At 42.6% G+C, this 19,467-nt stretch overlaps 1 protein-coding gene across 2 annotated transcripts in view; it reads left to right on the forward strand.

Annotated features, from left to right (window-relative positions):
- The window catches only part of LOC115457897 (zinc finger protein 436-like), a 118,099-nt gene that overhangs the window by 73,472 nt on the left and 25,160 nt on the right, over positions 1–19,467 (forward strand). For both annotated transcript variants that reach the window (XM_030187576.1, XM_030187577.1), the window contains exon 4: positions 6,183–6,296. In XM_030187576.1, the coding sequence (XP_030043436.1) occupies positions 6,183–6,296 (114 nt within the window). The remainder of the gene's footprint in view (positions 1–6,182; positions 6,297–19,467) is intronic.

The raw sequence follows: 19,467 nt of genomic DNA on the forward strand, positions 1-19,467 counted from the left end.
AGACTTACAAAGTTCCATAGGCTACTGTGTAACTTTGTAAGTCTAAGTGCTTTGAAAATATTAGTCACTGATCCAAGATGGCGTCTAGCTGAACGGATGTGCGCCGAGCTCTCTCCTCCCTCCATTGAAACCTGCACACGGAGTTTCGCTTGCCGTTATGGGCAAGCGAAAGGGTAAACCCAGTGCACTTGTCTCCGCGCGCAGGGTGGAACCAGCCCCGTTGCGGCAGATGACTCTGGCAGAGATGGGATTGCTGACGCCGGGAGCTGGCGGTTTCGCTACGGGCGGTCCGGAAAATCTTACAGACCTGAGCGCTGAGGGAGTCTCGTTGAGCCTACCCCCAATGGCTGTTCCCCCAAGGCCAGGAGAGAGGCAGGATTCAGCGGTGGAACGGAGCGTGGTATCCGGAAGTCGGTCCCCTGCGCTTGTTTGCGGAGACCCCGCTGCTTCCTCAACGCCAGAAGGAACATCGATGCAGGCAAGTGTACTGCCTGCAGTGAATCTGAATGCGTCCTCTCTCGTGCTGGGAGATTTGAAAAAACCTTCAGCTATTACCCTAGAAGTTTTATGGGAAGCGATACAAGGCCTAAATTCCAACGTACAACAGATTGCCCGAATCCTAACGGGAGAGTTGGCAGAGGTAAAGCAAACTCAAAAAGATATTTCTCTTAAAGTTGCAGAGCACACATCTAGAATGAATGTTTTGGACAATGACTTTAAGGCAGTGAAATCTTCAACAGAAATGTTGATGAAAAGTTTCAACTTTCAGCAGCGTAAAATTGATTTCCTTGAAAACCAAATTCGCATAAATAATCTACGTTTTCTTAATTTTCCTAAATCTCCACTCATCCCAGCACTGGAAATGTTGAGGAAATATGTGCATGAGATATTGGGTGTCCCCTCTGAGGGATTCCCTCCTATTATAAGAGTACAATATATTTCTGGTGCAAGAAAGGGTGATATTCCTCAAAATCCTCAAGCTGCTTTAAATTTAACTGACTTCCTGGAAAGTTCTATGGAGGTCATAACTGAGAGAACCACACTGCTTGCTACATTTGCACTGCAAACAGACCGTAATAACATCTTGAGACTTTATTTTCGCCATATGAACTCCACTTTTCTTGGGTCAAAAATACAGATTTTCCCAGACTTTTCCAAGGATACCCAGAGAAGAAGAAAAGTTTTCCTGTTACTAAAAGAAAGAGTTCTCCGTTTAGGTGGAACTTTTCAATTGAGGTTTCCTTGTAAATGTTTTATTACTATTGAATCTATATCATATATTTTTTTTGACCCAGGAAAATTACAAGAATTTATTACCTCTAAAGAATAATGTTGTAATAGGCACTGTATTAAGCGCTATTCGGCTGCGAATCTTCGCCATCTCTCTCTGTTCACTTAATTTGATTGCTTTTTGATTTTAGTTATTTTCCTAGATCTTGGATCATAATTTGTGGTCGATATAATGTAGGATAATTTCCGTTTTGATTTAAGTTCCTTTAATGTTATCTTGATTGATTTATGTTGTATTGCATAAATGTAAATTTGAAATAAATATAAATAAAATAAAAAAAAAAAAAAAAGAAAATATTAGTCACTTATGCAGTTTTATAAGAGCCATTTCCTACATGTGGGAAATGGTTCATAAAATTACCCCCAAGAGGGTAATTTTATAACAGGGCAGATAGGCTGTAGAGGCAAATGGATGCATATATTGTGTCTATTTTATAAAGACAGCATATGCTTATCTGAAGGCTCCCATACATATTTTATAAATGCCTAATTGAGCATATAAAGTGCTACGCCCCACACTCAAGTTGTTTGTAAAATTATGCAAAGAAGTGTGCCTGACTTGGTTGGAGGCTTTTCTGGGGGCTGGCTTGTATAAATGCCACCAGTTATGGCAATGACATTTCCCAACTCTAGCAATGAATTAGTTATCTTATTTTGAACTAATTCAAACTGCAAAGTTGTATTCTCTTTTTTTTTTTAATTATTTATTGCAATTTACATTTCCAATCAAGTAAACACTTGTACAGAAAGATATATTATTCAAGATAAATTCAAAAAGAACATTCAATTATATAATAATTAAGAAAAAGAATAGATACTTTTAAGTCCTCATTTGTGATCCAAGATTAACATAAGTGGAATACATTTTTAAAAGGAAAAAAAAAAGAAATATATCTACATTCAAAGGTAAATAAAGAACCTGTAGATTAACAATGTCTTACTCTTAATAGAGCTCTAACGATATCACCTATGTAAATGACTAACATATCATTTACATATCACTCCAATGGTCTTTTGGCTACAAGAAATTCTGTTAAATGCCTAGACTCAAAAACTTGTATTCTCTTAATGAAGTTATCAAATAAAGTTTTAAATAAAGACTTAGCTTTTGACTACTCAGAGGCAAGCCGTTCGACATGGCACGTTTCGCATAAAGCTGTTTCAAGGACATACCAGGGGCGTAGCCAGCCTTCCGTGGGTGAGGGGTCCAGAGCCCGGGGGGAGGGGGCACATTTTAGCCCTCCCCCCGGCGCCGCCCCCCCACCGCTGAAATTGCCGCCCCCCTCCCACCGCGACCCCGCCGCCGCTACAGCCTACCTTTACTTTTGCTGGCGGGGGATCCCACTCCCCGCCAGCCGACGTCTTCTTCTTAGTCGCTTCCCGCTCTTCAATTTGTTTGCTGACGTCCTGCACGTTGTACGTGCAGGACGTCAGACTCAGAGAACAGAACTGTTCTCTGAGTCTGACGTCCTGCACGTACAATTACGTGCAGGACGTCAGCAAACAAATTGAAGAGCAGGAAGGACTGAGAAGACGTCGGCTGGCGGGGAGTGGGATCCCCCGCCAGCAAAAGTAAAGGTAGGCGGCGGCGGGGGTGGGTTCGCTGGGAGGGGGGTCCTGGGGTGAATCTGCGGGGGCCCCGGCCCCCTCAGGCCCCACGTAGCTACGCCACTGGGACATACCTTCTAAAAAAAATGTAAAAAAGATATATTAAATCTCTATTCTTTTGTTGTAAAAAATCTTATATATCTACACCCTTTTGATAGATATATGGTTTGAAACCCCCCAAATTTAAAAGAGGTTCCCCTACCATTAAATCTATGCTCCTCTTGTCAACCAGCAATACCTCATAAAGATGACACTGTTTTTTTTTTTAGATAGTTAAATCATCAGCTGATTCTGTCAGCCAATCACAAAGCCCTATCTGGCTGTTGTCATAATAAAGAAACCGACTCAGTCTCAGCATTCAAACCTTTAGGATTAAACGTTTGTATCAAAAATATCCAATACTCAATTATAAAGAACAACATTGGATATTTTTGTTACAAACAGTTAACCCTAGAGGTGTGAATGCTGAGATTGAGTAGGTTTCTTTATTATGAAAACCATGGCCGCTGAGAGACAAAGCTGGGCCCTGGGCAAACACCCCCTCTGGGCCCGCCTTCTTACTTGTCCTGCTCCTTTCACTGTACGTGACAAAATTTCCCAGGGCTTGGAGCTAGCATGGCTCTCCTGTTTCTGTGCGAAGGCAGCGCCTCAGAGCAGTCCTTCCTTCCTTCCTGCAGTGTCCAAAAAGCCAGTTTGAACACGGCAGGAAGGAAGTACTCTGCGGCGCTGCTGTGCACAGGAACAGGAAAGCCATGCTAGCAACAGGCCCTGGGAAATTTTGCCCCCCCCCCACTCCTCCCCCGATGAAAACAGCCAGACAGGGCTTTGTGATTGGCGGACGGAATCAGCTGATGATTTACTACTACTACAAATCATTTCTATAGCGCTACCAGTTGTACGCAGCGCTTCACAATTTAACATGAAGCAAAGACAGTCCCTGCTCAAAAGAGCTTACAATCTAAATCAGGACAGGCAGACAGGACAAATAAGGGATAAGGGTAGGACAGACAGATAGGACACGTTATGAGCAGGTGACAAGCTAGGAATTAAAAGCAGCATCAAACAGGTAGGCCTTTAGCCCGGATTCGAAGGCGGCCAGGGATGGAGCTTGATGTAATGGCTCAGGGAGTCTATTCCAGGCATAAGGTGCGGCAAGATAAAAGGAACTGTGTCTGGAGTTAGCGATGGAGGAGAAGGGTACAACTAGGAGAGATTTGCCTAGTGAACGGAGTTCCTGGGAAGGAGTGTAGGGAGAGACGAGGGTGAAGAGGTAGTGAGGGGCAGCAGAGTGAATGCACTTATAGGTTAATAAGAGGCGCTTGAACTGTATACGGAAACGGATAGGGAGCCAGTGAAGTGACTTCAGAAGAGGGCTGATATGGGCATAGCGACTCTGGCGAAATATTAATTGTGCAGCAGAGTTTTGAACTGATTGAGGAGGAGAGAGATGGCTGAGTAGAAGACCTGTGAGAAGCAAGTTGCAGTAATCCAAGCGAGAGGTGATGAAAGTGTGGATGAGGGTTCTGGTAGCGTGCTCAGAAAAGAGAGGGCGAATTTTGGCGATATTAAAGAGGAAGAAACGACAGGTTTTAGCAATCTGTTGAATATGTGCAGAGAAGGAGAGGGAGGAGTCGAAGATGATCCCAAGGTATCTTTAAATAGATTTAAATACTTAAAAACTACCAGCGCCATCTTTATGAAGTATGGCTGGTCGGCAAGAGAAAGAACATAGATTTAATGGTAGGCGAGCCTCTTTTATATTATTGGGGTTTCAAACCATATAACTATCGAAAGAGTATAGATATATGTTTTGTTTTTTTGCAACAGAAGAATAAGGATTTAATCTCTTTTTTATTTTTTTTTATTTAAAAAATTTTTTTTTAGGAGGTATGTACATGAAACAGCTTTATGTGAAACATGTGCCATGTCGGACTGCTTGCCCCTGAGTCGACAAAAGTTAAGTGTTTATTTAAAACTTTATTTGATAACTTCATTAAGAGAATACAAATTTGCAGTTTGAGTTAGTTAAAAACAAGATAACTGACAAGACCGATGATGAATTGAGTGCATGATTCTTGAAGCCAAAACCCTAAGCTTTTGAGTTGCACTGCTGAGGTCTACATAAATTTTGTAATAGACGTTAATGGCGGAACAATGTTTTGAACTCTAGTATATTCTATTTATTTTATAAACATGCATAAGCATTTAAAATAAACTGCAAATCTGTATATGTTCCTGAGAATAGATGTATATTTGTTTGGTTACTTTTCCTGGGGTATTTTAAAAAGGGAAAATATGCACATACTTTCTCTTTTAAAATTGGTCAAACTTATGTGTATTCCTGTTAGGGTGCCTGTTATGTAAATACCCTCAGAATTTGTTTGATGGAATTCCTAAGGTGTTTATGATAGGATGGAGCATTTTGCTGCTTGGGAAGTTGGTGAATACAGAGTTGGCTTGTGATGCTGGCAGAGCTGTGGATGTTGAGAAGGGACCTGGGAAGCAGTGTGAAAATATTGGGTCCTGGCAAAGACAGGCTAATTATTTTCACTTCTGTTTTCTGGAAAGTAGAAGGATGGGGAGGATTGAAAGAGTGTTTACTGTAGCGGGCAGTAATCAGGATCTGAATCAGACATTCATATTGAGGGACGACTAGAGAGTTTCCTGAGTTAGGTAGAAAAGCTGGAAGGTTTGATCTAAGAGCAACTTTTGAGAGTGAGGGACTAACTGTAGAGGGCCTAGGAAAGGACAAGGTAAAGATGTTCTGCATGCTGTTGGAGGAGAAGGGGCCAGATGAACAGATTAGTGTTTTTGGCACACGCTAGAGATCAGCTGACACTAAATGCATTGTAACTTTACTACAGTATTATTGTAAGCCACATTGAGCCTGCAATCAGTGGGAAAATGATGGATACAAATGTGATAAATAAATAAATTAGTTCTAGACTAAGGGTAGGATCAAATGCACAGAACCAGGTGGTAGAGAGAGAGCGATAAGAAGTAGTAGGTAATCAGAAAATGTACAAGCAATGAGCCAAGAAACATCCTGAGGTCAAAAAGGGAGCATACATGGGGAGGAAGGGGTCTTTATTGGTAGTAGATGAGTAGATGAGAACCAGGATATAATCAGAGACATCAAGGGAGAAGTAAGAACTGGACCATAAAGGCAGGGTGATGGAGTAAGAGGTGAGAATCAGCCAGAAGGTGATGCTTAGAAATTTTTTTTTTTTGTCTATAGTATGTGAAGGTTCTAGAATAAGCTATATTAATCTTTAAATTCCCAGGTTATGTCATTAGTAATCCTGGTGTGCTGTTCAAGATCCGGAAAGAAGATGAGACGCGTTGTGGTGGAGAGCATGCCTCGAAAGACAGAGAGAATAATGATATAGCTGGCACAGGTGAGAAACTTCTGACAGACAGCAGTAGCCGTCACATGGAAGAGGTCCTTTAAGGCATGCTAGTTCTCTTTAGCTCATCAGTTCACTCTGTTTCCTTTGCTCTGATTTATCATAGTAAAAGAATGTTTCCAGTATGGTATGACTCCAACATTCTGCTCAATAAAGACCAAAACAAAGAATTCATCTAGAGGGTCTTTTACTAAGGCGTGCTCACATTTTTGGTGCGCGCTAAAATTGTAAACCCGCTAAACATTAGAGATACCAATGCATTCCTATGGGCGTCTCTAACATTTAGCATGCCCCCAATTATAGCGCGCGCCAAAAATGTGAGTGTGCCGTAGTAAAAGACCCTCTTTATTTTTTCTTCTTCCCAGCCCAGTGTTGATAATTTCTTTCCTTTAGTCCCAAAGGATCAGTCCAGAGCCCACACTTCTGTGATGATTTCGTTTTTTCCGGTTCTATGTAATTTCAGGTGTTTGTATTGTTCTGGTTGCGTTATTTCTAAGGCATGAGTTTTGCTCTTTATTTCGTAGTTATTTTTGTAATTAGACACTGGAGTTTTTTATCTGGAAGTAACTCTCTTTCACTGCTTTGTTATCAAATACTGGCTTGGTTGCTAAGCGCAAGAGGCACAGTTCATTAGAGTTCTCTATCTTCACCTGCTGGTGGATGGTCACAACCCATTTGTCTGGACTGATCCTTTGGGACTAAAGGAAATAAAATTATCAGGTAATTAACTAATTTTTCCATTCATGCATTGATGGAGACAGTGCAGGTGTTCTCGTGTTTCCCTACTCCACTGTTCTTCAATGCAAGGCCTGCAAGCCTAAGGTGACCTCTGTGGACTTTTAGAGTGGCTCCCTTTAACCTCCCCTGGACAGTTACTTGATCCCCCCCCCCCCCCCCCCTCCAGATGTTCCTTGGCTGCCCTGGATATCACTTCAAATCTCTCCCAATTCTCGACAAACATACCTCTGACTGCCCCAGAAGATCCTCCTGTGGAGCAGACAGGGGTACGTCTACACCTGTCACATGCTCTCTATCTGCTGGCAATAAGGAGTACACCTGAAGGATTCTGTAACTATGAGAATACGCATTGTCTTGCAGATCAGCATAATCAGTCATTTGTTTAGCATGGCAATGTATATAATAAAAGCATGAAAAAAATTTCATAGCTGTAGTTCCATTACAAACCACTATAAGAACATTAGCGTTGCCATATTGGGACAGACCGAAGGTCCTTCAGGCCCAATATCCTGTTTCCAACGATGGCCAATCCAGGCCACAAGTACCTGGCAAGCTCCCAAAACAGTAACATAGATTTTATGCTACTTATCCTAGAAATAAGCAGAGGATTTTCTCAAGTCCATCTTAATAGTGACTTATGGACCTTTGTTTTAGGAAATTATCCAACCCTTTTTTAAAACCTACTACTACTTATCATTTATAAGCCACACTGAGCCCGCAAAAAGGTGGGAAAATGTGGGATACAAATGCAATAAATAAATAAAATAAATAAATATAGCGCTACAAGGCATATGCAGCGCTGTACACCTGCTAAGCTAACTGCTTCTACCACATTCTCTGGCAGCAAATTCCAGAGTTTAATTAAACGTTGAGTGAAGAAATATTTTCTCCAGTTTCTTTTAAATTTACTACTTAGTAGCTTCGTTGCGGGCTCCCTAGTACTAGTATTTTCGGAAAGAGTAAACAAGTGATTCCACTCCACTCAGTATTTTATAAACCTCTATCATATTTCCCCTCAGCTGTCTCTTCTCCAGGCTGAAGATCACTGGACGCTTTAGCCTTTTGTCCTCGTAGGGAAGTCGTCCCATCCCTTTATCATTTTTGTTTCCTTTCTGTAATTCTGCTATATATTTTTTGAGATGCGGTGACCAGAATTGCACAAACAAATGGAATGGCAACCTTTGTTAGGTCCATAGTGTTGTGCAGACATGGCAGCATCCATGTTATTTGATTCAGCTTAGTGTGATTCTGTGAAGAGTTTAAAAGACTAGATTTAGGCCTAAATTTAGGCGAACTGTATAGAATAAGCCTAAACTTCCGCATGTATAGAATACACCGAGCGCCCATCTGAGTGTCTAAATTTAGTAGTGGGCAGTTAGGCCAAGTAAAGCTTGGTGTAAATCCCGATACCTAAACTAGGCGCGGATCGAGTGTATTCTGTAACGTATAGATTTTAGAAACCCCCACGACCCGCCCATAGCGATGCCCCCTTTCCAACCATGCAACTTAGAATTTATGCACATCATGTTACAGAATATGCTTAGACAGTTGTGTGCATAATTCTAAGTGTCAATAATTGGTTGTTAATTGGCAATTATAAGCGCTGATTGGCTTGTTAACTAAGTAAGTTGTGATCACAAATCCTGACTACGACTGGATTTGCGCATGCAACTTAATTTGCACTATGTAGAGTCTGGTAGAAAATGTTGGTCCAGGCTATGCCCTACGTTCTGACCGTCCAACCTTCCACCTACTTCTAAAGCAATGAGCAGTGCGTAATGGTGCCCAAAGGGTTGCCTTATTTCATAAACCGACTCCAAGATGGTGGCACCAGAGTCAGAAGGAATGGGAAATCGTTGCTTCCTTTAGATATTCTGCCTTTTAAAAAATACATCAAAGTGGATTACAGAACAAAATGTAGAGTATACAATAAGGAATAAATAACTTTTATTAAGTTTTGATAGCAATGCATGTAACACAACATCAATACTCGACTAACCCCTTCCACTCCTCATCCCCATACACCCCCCTCCCCACTAGTTAAATGGCTGTGAACACCATGCCCTGGCTGGATGTCCAGTTCTACATGCTGATCACTTCCTGACACAGGAATACAATCCCGTGCCTACTTGCTTGTTGACATAATACATTGCAACTTCATTCTCCATTTAAATAAGAATAATTTGGTGTAGCAGCCAATCTCTGAAATCGTTTAGAGTGTTCCAAATAGCCCATAGTTCCAAGAGGTTGATGTGATGTTGAGCCTCCTGGGAGAGCCACCAACCTTGGTTGTGGAGCTCATCTACTTGAGCTCCCCAGCCCAGATTGGATGCATTTATCATCGATGTTTTGTGGGGTGGAGGAATTTGGAATGGGAGTCCCATGGTCAAATTGGATCGAATCGCCCACCAAGACAGAGACATTTCCAGAGCAGGAATGATAGCGATGGCTTGAGGCCACTGGGAAGCTAGGACCCACTGGTCTGGCCTCAAATGGAAGTGTGCCATGTATGTGACGTGTTCAATCTAGGCCATGTGGCCATCTGCCAAGCTCATTCCTGCTGACTCTGATGAACATTTAGTGCTATGGAGACCAATGCATCCTTTCGGGCCTGAGCTGTGTCTAGAAGGGCTCCTCTGGTCTCCAATTCTGTAGGAAGACGATGGGAATTGGGGTAGTTTATGATGAACCCTAGTAGCTCCAACACCCGAATAGTTCTTTGCATTGATTCTTGAGCTCCTTCCTTTGATGTGCACGTGACTAAGCAATCATCCAGGTAGGGAAACACTGTGTATGGACACTTGATCATCTGAAAGTTCATTACTGGCAGTTAATCACTGAGACACTTAATCACCCAACAATTCATTCCTGCATCACTGTAGACATTTTGTCACGACACTCCATCATTTATTCAAGTTAAGTGAATTCAAATTATATACATGGCAAACTTGCAGCAAATTGGGGGGGGGGGGCGCATCTGAGCCTGTTCTTTCGCACCTAAATAAGAGCCTTCCTAAAACTTCTTACACATTTTTTGCAAGGCACATATTTAGGTGCAGAAGGACAGTATTTTCATCATCTTAATCTGCCACTGACACCTCACCATCACAAACATTTTATCATGCAACACGTCATCACATATTCAAGCTAAATGCACTCAAATTATATACGTGGAAACTTGCAGCAAATTGGAGGTTGTGTGTGCACATGTCCAAAGAAAATTGGAACTGCCAGCATACGTTGGCACCTGTTTTTATGTGCCTGAATATGAGCCACGCTGGCCTGAGGTTACAAGAGGCTACCTTGCTTGAAAAGAATTCAGCTTCCCTCCTACCGGTAGGTCATCCAGAAGCCATGCACTCCTTACTATTTTATCCTATTTTATCTACACAGGTCTCCAAGGTGCTACCACGCTTCCTCCCCTCACCCTGTTCCCAAAAAGTGTAAAAACAACAGCAAAACAATAGACATAAAAAAACTAAATAAATATAAATGATCCAATTACATCATGCATAAAATGGCATCCGATCGATGTTCTTAACAAAAAGTCCAATACATACATTACTCGGCTAATTCATATACAGTGGGGGAAATAAGTATTTGATCCCTTGCTGATTTTGTAAGTTTGCCCACTGACAAAGACATGAGCAGCCCATAATTGAAGGGTAGGTTATTGGTAACAGTGAGAGATAGCACATCACAAATTAAATCCGGAAAATCACATTGTGGAAAGTATATGAATTTATTTGCATTCTGCAGAGGGAAATAAGTATTTGATCCCCCACCAACCAGTAAGAGATCTGGCCCCTACAGACCAGGTAGATGCTCCAAATCAACTCGTTACCTGCATGACAGACAGCTGTCGGCAATGGTCACCTGTATGAAAGACACCTGTCCACAGACTCAGTGAATCAGTCAGACTCTAACCTCTACAAAATGGCCAAGAGCAAGGAGCTGTCTAAGGATGTCAGGGACAAGATCATACACCTGCACAAGGCTGGAATGGGCTACAAAACCATCAGTAAGACGCTGGGCGAGAAGGAGACAACTGTTGGTGCCATAGTAAGAAAATGGAAGAAGTACAAAATGACTGTCAATCGACAAAGATCTGGGGCTCCACGCAAAATCTCACCTCGTGGGGTATCCTTGATCATGAGGAAGGTTAGAAATCAGCCTACAACTACAAGGGGGGAACTTGTCAATGATCTCAAGGCAGCTGGGACCACTGTCACCACGAAAACCATTGGTAACACATTACGACATAACGGATTGCAATCCTGCAGTGCCCGCAAGGTCCCCCTGCTCCGGAAGGCACATGTGACGGCCCGTCTGAAGTTTGCCAGTGAACACCTGGATGATGCCGAGAGTGATTGGGAGAAGGTGCTGTGGTCAGATGAGACAAAAATTGAGCTCTTTGGCATGAACTCAACTCGCCGTGTTTGGAGGAAGAGAAATGCTGCCTATGACCCAAAGAACACCGTCCCCACTGTCAAGCATGGAGGTGGAAATGTTATGTTTTGGGGGTGTTTCTCTGCTAAGGGCACAGGACTACTTCACCGCATCAATGGGAGAATGGATGGGGCCATGTACCGTACAATTCTGAGTGACAACCTCCTTCCCTCCGTCAGGGCCTTAAAAATGGGTCGTGGCTGGGTCTTCCAGCATGACAATGACCCAAAACATACAGCCAAGGCAACAAAGGAGTGGCTCAGGAAGAAGCACATTAGGGTCATGGAGTGGCCTAGCCAGTCACCAGACCTTAATCCCATTGAAAACTTATGGAGGGAGCTGAAGCTGCGAGTTGCCAAGCGACAGCCCAGAACTCTTAATGATTTAGAGATGATCTGCAAAGAGGAGTGGACCAAAATTCCTCCTGACATGTGTGCAGACCTCATCATCAACTACAGAAGACGTCTGACCGCTGTGCTTGCCAACAAGGGTTTTGCCACCAAGTATTAGGTCTTGTTTGCCAGAGGGATTAAATACTTATTTCCCTCTGCAGAATGCAAATAAATTCATATACTTTCCACAATGTGATTTTCCGGATTTAATTTGTGATGTGCTATCTCTCACTGTTACCAATAACCTACCCTTCAATTATGGGCTGCTCATGTCTTTGTCAGTGGGCAAACTTACAAAATCAGCAAGGGATCAAATATTTATTTCCCCCACTGTATGCTCCCTCCACTCACCCTGTTCCCATTCTTCCCAAACTAATTGTTAGGTTTTCAAGGCAGAAACTAGGTTCGTGAGCCCTTGGACCACTGCCGGGGAGCGGCAGTGGCAGGCAAAACCACCCCACACCAGAGACAAGGCAGAACTCTGACAGAAACAGCTAGACTTCACCTGCACTTGACCGCCCTTCCCAAGGAGTTGAGCCCCTGGGTGCAGGCGGCTGGCAGGACTTACCAAACAGGGCAGGAACTGGATACCAACTAGGCTAAACAGGGACTGAGGGTCAGGGGGGAAAGGAATATACATGGGCAGGAAACTGGGCTAGGACTCATAGATAGACAATACTACACAAGGCAGGAAATGGACAAACTAAAGGACAGGAACTGAAAGCTGCCAAGCAGCCACTGAAACAGGGTACAAATACTGACAGACAAGAGTCAGGACTGAAAGCTACAGAGCAGCCACTAAGCAAGAGACACAGACAAAGAGAAACTAGACCAGGAATACAAACCAGAAACAAGACTAAGAAATAAACAATAAACCTAAGCTAAACTACACACAGACTAACTACAACCAGACAAGAAACTCAAACAAGAAACCAGACTAGGCAGAAGTGCAACAAAGCACCAACAAACCATGGACCTTAGACGATGCAAAGGCCCACACAGAAGTTTCCAGGTGATTAATAAAGCCCATCAGCTGTTGAAGTTCAGCTGCAGGAATCACAAGGCAGTTACGGGTGCTGTTCAGGCAGAAACAAGAGAAGCAAGTCCTGGCAGCCTGGAAGATCCGGACCGGAACGGGTGACTGTCCATAGCAGCCACCGGTTCTGGCCACCAGAGGGCGAGGTGAGCACAGACAAGGAAACAGTCACCATCGTGACACTAATTGTGATATGTGCCTGCCAGTGACGAACTGTCACGGTTGTGACTTTTATCACTTTTGTGCAGAAATTTTCCACTCATATTCATTGTGTATTATGTGATATTTTAAATGTAAGTATCCAATTTGCCACGCACGTTTTCCATACATATAATTTAAGTACATTTAAGCATTCTGCATGTGATGAAGTGTCGGGAGATGAAAACGCTGTTCTTCTGCGCCTAATATTAATAATTTATTTGTATTCAGTCTTATCTAAAGTTCTAAGTGGATAACATATTACATACAAAAAGTGTAAAAACAACAACAAAATAATAGACATAAAAGACAAAATAAATACAAATCTAATTACGCCATGCATAAAATAGCATCCAATCTATGCTCTTAACAAAAAGTTAATTTGTCTAATTCGTATATCAAAGAAAAGAAAATAGGCTATTAACTCCATCTTGATATGAATTTTATGCATGAAGACACTTGATAAGAGAAAACATCAATCTGTATCTTTGTAAGGAAAGACTAGTAGTGGAAACTCATTGCTCACCTAATTTATAAGCCTGAAAAAAAAGATGAGTTTTTATGTTTCAACATTTTTATTAAAGGTGATTCAAACTTGTCACAACCAGACTGGTTAACAGACAGCGTTTCAGAACAGTGACATCGAAGTTAGAGAAACAGTTATCAAAAGTTTTTAAAACAGTTTTCTCTTCAAACGCCACCAACTTTATTCCTCCCCTCCCCAGGTTATTAACTACAACGTCCAGACTTCAGTGCCAAATCCTCAACTTAACATATGTACCTGCTCATCATCGGCTTAACTCCCTTGTTGAACCCCCCTTTAATTATCCTATCAACATCTTCCCGTCCCTCCCAACCCCTATCCAACAGCCAACGAGCAACAGATTTCATATCTTAATTCTAACATAACAATACCTGTCCACACATCATATCACTCATTCAATCTTCCCCCTCACCTCCCTTTCATCCCCAACCCCTCCTTCCTCCCCCCTTACACCAACCCAAGAAACCCCAGCGAATTATATTCTGATAAACCTGGTCCCCCCTCCCCCCATGGGCTAATGAGACCTAATTACATTTAACTAGTTTGCACTAGATCTGGATTAAATTGAGGACGAGGCTTCGACCTCGAGAGCTTAGATTTTGTAGGTAAGGATTCTAAATTTGTATAAAGTGTTGTTTACATTTAGGGGGCCCCTTCACATCCCATGCTTCCCAGGTCACTAACAAGTGTACTTGGTTCCTCCATTGCCAAAAGAAGGGTGGCTCCTGTGATGTCCAACATTGTAGTATGCATTTCCGTGCTACCAAGCACATTTTGCGACAAAGAAAACTATCAGGTTTAGATAGAGTAGTGTTAGTCTTTGGTTTATCTAAAACAAATTGTGCCAACAAACCTTGTATTGTTACCCCCAACAATTTGATCAAGAACAACTTCACTTTTATCCAAAAATCCCATATACATGGACATAACCAGAAAGCATGACTAAAGGAATGAGGACTCTGTCCACATTTGGTGCAAACATTCGCTCCTACTCCCCCCACATGTGCCAGCTGCTCCCTTGTCATATAGGCCTGGAGTACCACTCTGTATCCGCACTCTCTCAGGCTTTCATCTGACGTTAATGTTGGAATGCCCCGCAACGTGGCTCCCACATCCCAATTTGCCAAAGAAATCCCCAACTCCCTTTCCTATCACACCTTCAAAGCTGAATAGTCCTGGGGTGGGGGGGGTTCCCTTTTATCCAGAGATTTATGGAGCCCTGGAACTGACAGATCACCGTCCAGGATCTCCTGAAAAAAATCTCTTACCTGGGCTCCCATCTTGAGACCCAATTGTGACCTATCCAAGGATGCAACATAGTGCTTTATCTGTGCATAGGCAAACCGACTCCCCCACGTAGCCCCTATCTGTGCTTGCAGCTCCACAAAGGAAATTAACTCTTCTTCGCCGCTCAACAGGTGCTTCAGCAATAGATTTTAAACACGATTTTGCTCCCAGGTTTTAAACACGGAGTTCACCAACCCTGGTTCAAATGCCACATTTCCCCTAATGGACAGTTGATCAGACACAAGAGGACAGCCCCCAGCTTCTTTACCAGCACCCTCCACACTTCACGTAAAGGCCCAAGCAATACACAAGTTCGCAAGTGACTAGGCAACTGATGTGTTGTGTTGTGTAATAGTGAAAAAAATTATATGGAACAAAAAAAAGCATGCTCAAACTCTATGGGTGCAAGTTTTTGTGATTTACCAAATAAGTCTCCTAAATGATGCAAAAGGCATGCCTGATTATATAAGGACAAGTTGGGAAGCCCCAGGCCCCCTCCCCTCCTACCCCCCAGCATAACATTTAACCTCAGCTTTGCCTGCCCAACAAAAGTGACTAAACAGACTATAAAGAGTGCTTAGGTCTTTACAGAGCACATGCAAAGGCAATGTTTGCAATACATAAAGCCAACGTGGGAACAGAACCATTCTCAGTAAGCATATCCTGCCCGTTAAAGATATCGGTAACTCCCTCCAATTATTTAACTGCCGTTTGGTTTCCTGCATGAGCCCCTCTATATTAAGATGGTATAAGGCCGGGACATCCATAGATAACCATATACCCAAATATTTAAAGGAACTCTCCACCCACCGCAAAGGAAAGGCCCGACCCCACCTCTGTTTACCTGCAGAGAGGAGGGCAATGCCTCTGACTTGTCAAATTTAATCTACATCCTGCAAAATCTCCATATTCTCTGAATGTATCAAGCAAAGCTGAAAGGGACTCCTGTGGATTCGTAAGATGGACTAATAGGTCATCTGCAAAAGCAGCAATCTTAAAACAATGTGTGCCTATCTGGACCCTACAGACTGAATCATTTGTTACTATATCCCTAATTAGGGGATCCAGTGTCAGCACAAACAATAAAGGTGACAGAGGGCACCCTTGTCTCATTCCCCGCAATATAGGGAAATCCAGAGAATCCAACCCATTAACCATTACCCGTGCACTAGGCGATGAGTACAGCGCTCTCATAGCCGATATAAATCGCCCCGAGAACCCATATGCCATCAGTATGTCAAACAGGAAATCCCATCTGACCCAGTCAAAGCTTTTCTGCATCAAAGCTATTGAGCACTGACTGAACCTTAAATCTGTGACCGAATTCCAGAGAGGCCAATATTTTCCAAAGATTCTTAGCCACCGACCTACCAGACACAAACCCTACCTGGGCCTCATGCACTAGCTCTGGAAGGAAACGAGCCATGCGCATAGCCATAATCCTGGCCAACAATTTAGCTTCAAAATTCAAAAGGGATGTGGGGCGATAGGATTCTGGTCTTGAAAGGTCTTTACCTGGTTTAGGTAACACAACTATTTGTGCCTGTGCCAAATTAAGGGGAAGTGACTCCGTGTCCACAATATGATTCAAAAAATTAGTAAGCGCTGGTAGGATTGCCTTACCCAGAAGCTTATAGAACTCAACCCCAAAACCATCGGGACCTGGAGCTTTGTGCAATGGGCTACACGTTATTGCCAATTCCACCTCTTCTTCCCGGATGGGAGCATTCAAAAAATCTGTGTCTTTTTGATTGAGCTTAGGCAAAGACAGATTGTCAAAATACAACTGGCTTGGCAGCCCCTGATTGATAGGGGTGGCGTAAAGTTGTTTATAATAATCATAGAAAATGTCACATATGGGGTCCAAGGGGGGGGCTTGTCAAGATGGCGGCTTGAGTGTGTTTGCTGATCAATCGAGTTTCTCTGTTGGTGTTTCTTCCTAAGGTATTTTCTTTTTCTAAAAATGCCGCACGCTAAAAGAAAGGGGATAGTGAAAGGCCAAACGTCATTGGCCAGAACTTCCTCCCCGACCCAACAGACGATCGACCGATACGCAACGCCTATCCCGGTTGTTGGGGTGAGCGAGGCCGAGTTGAGGACTGAAGGAGGAGCGACGGTCCTCTCGGAACTAGAGGCATCTTTATCGCCACCAGAATATAATCGACCTCCGTGTCCAGCGTCTTCAGGGCAGAGTAAGGAAGCCCAGGCCATATCGGAAGTCAAATGGCGTCAACCTCACCCAGAACGCTGGAGGAATAAACTTGGAGGATTTAACCCCCACGGAGATTACTCTTCAGGCAATATGGAAGGCATTATTAGGATTAAATAAGGTAGTCCAAAAATCAGCTCAGGACACCTCTCAACTCATAAGTAAAATTGACTTATCAACAAATTCCTTAGAAAAAACTAAACAGGAATCTGCAATACAAACTGAACAATTTCAACAAGATCTGAAATCTTTAAAAGCTACCACTGAGACTTTGGTATTAGATAAAACTACTGGTATTAGATAAAACTACAGTACATAAGAAAATAGAACAAATTGAAAATTTCAATAGACGTTTGAACTTGAGAATATTGAAGTTTCCTTTGGTACATGGGATGAGTTCTACTGATTTATTTAAAAAATACCTACAGGAAATACTACTATATCCAGCTTCAGCTATATCTCCATTAAATAAAACTTATTACTTACCGATTCCTATGCAAGCTGAACTTGGAACTAGCGGTGAAAAGACACATTTAAGGAACATTTTTTCTAATCAACAAAATCAACAAGAACTTTTGGATATCTCATTAATATTAGAAGAATCGTTATGTGACGTAGAACAACGTAGAACTCTACTGGTTTCATTTGTCTTCGAGCAGGACAAACTCAGTGATGAAAATATACTTTAAAAATTCCCTAAAGACTTTTTGTGGTCAGAGAATTTGGATATATCCAGATGTTAGTAAAACAACTCGACTCTCAGAGAAGAAACTAGAGCTATAGGGGCAGCGTATTTATTAGTATATCCCTGTAAATGTTTGATTAAGTATATGGGTAATAAGTATATATTTTTTGAGCCAGATCACCTCAAAACGTTTTTAGAAATGAAAAAGCTAACCGTTAAACCGAAAGAGTAAATGAAAGATAACAGATTGATTATAAAGAGAAATATTGGGAAAAGCCAGGCCATTTTCTTTATAAAGAGAAATATTGGGAAAAGCCAGGCCGATTCTGTTCAATATATTTGTGAGTGACATTGCCGAAGGGTTAGAAGGTAAAGTTTGCCTATTTGCGGATGATACTAAGATTTGCAACAGAGTGGACACCCGGGAGGGAGTGGAAAGCATGAAAAAGGATCTGAGGAAGCAAGAAGAATGGTCTAAGGTTTGGCAATTAAAATTCAATGCAAAGTGATGCATTTAGGGAGTAGAAACCCACGAGAGACTTATGTGTTAGGCGGTGAGAGTCTGATAGGTACTGAGGGGGAGAGGGATCTTGGGGTGATAGTATCCGAGGATCTGAAGGCGATGAAACAGTGTGACAAGGCGGTGGCCGTAGCGAGAAGGTTGCTAGGCTGTATAGAGAGAGGTGTGATCAGCAGAAGAAAGGAAGTGTTGATGCCCCTATAGAAGTCGTTGGTGAGGCCCCACCTGGAGTATTGTGTTCAGTTTTGGAGGCAGTACCTTGCGAAGGATGTTAAAAAAGTGGAAGCAGTGCAAAGAAAAGCTACGAAAATGGTATGGGATTTGCGTTCCAAGACGTATGAGCAGAGACTTGCTGACCTGAACATGTATACCCTGGAGGAAAGGAGGAACAGGGGTGATTTGATACAGACGTTCAAATACTTGAAAGGTATTATTCCGCAAACAAATCTTTTCCGGAGATGGGAAGGCGGTAGAACGAGAGGACATGAAATGAGATTGAAGGGGAGCAGACTCAGGAAAGATGTCAGGAAGTATTTTTTCACGGAGAGGGTGGAGGATGCTTGGAATGCCCTCCCGCGGGAGGTGGTGGAGATGAAAACGGTAACGGAATTCAAACATGCGTGGGAATCCTGTGCAGTAGGAATGGATCCTCAGAAGCTTAGCCGAAATTGGGTGGCGGAGCAGGTGGGGGAAGAGGGGTTGGTGGTTGGGAGGCGAGGATAGTGGAGGGCAGACTTATACGGTCTGTGCCAGAGCCAGTGATGGGAGGCGGGACTGGTGGTTGAGAGGCGGGAAATACTGCTGGGCAGACTTGTACGGTCTGTGCCCTGAAAAAGGCAGGTACAAATCAAGGTAAGGTATACACATATGAGTTTATCTTGTTGGCAGACTGGATGGACCATGCAGGTCTTTTTCTGCCGTCATCTACTATGTTACTATGTTATATGTAACCTTTAAGGGAAAAAATCTTTGTTTTGATCTCCTATTGCCTTTATCACCCCCCTCCCCTCTGTTTATTTGTGGTCTAAAGAATTGAATGATTTGATTTAAGACTATTTTTCCTTAAAATAATTACTTGGATATTTGTATTCAATATTATTCAAT

The sequence above is a fragment of the Microcaecilia unicolor genome, chromosome 14, assembly GCF_901765095.1.
Source record: "Microcaecilia unicolor chromosome 14, aMicUni1.1, whole genome shotgun sequence".
Taxonomy (NCBI): Eukaryota; Metazoa; Chordata; class Amphibia; order Gymnophiona; family Siphonopidae; genus Microcaecilia; species Microcaecilia unicolor.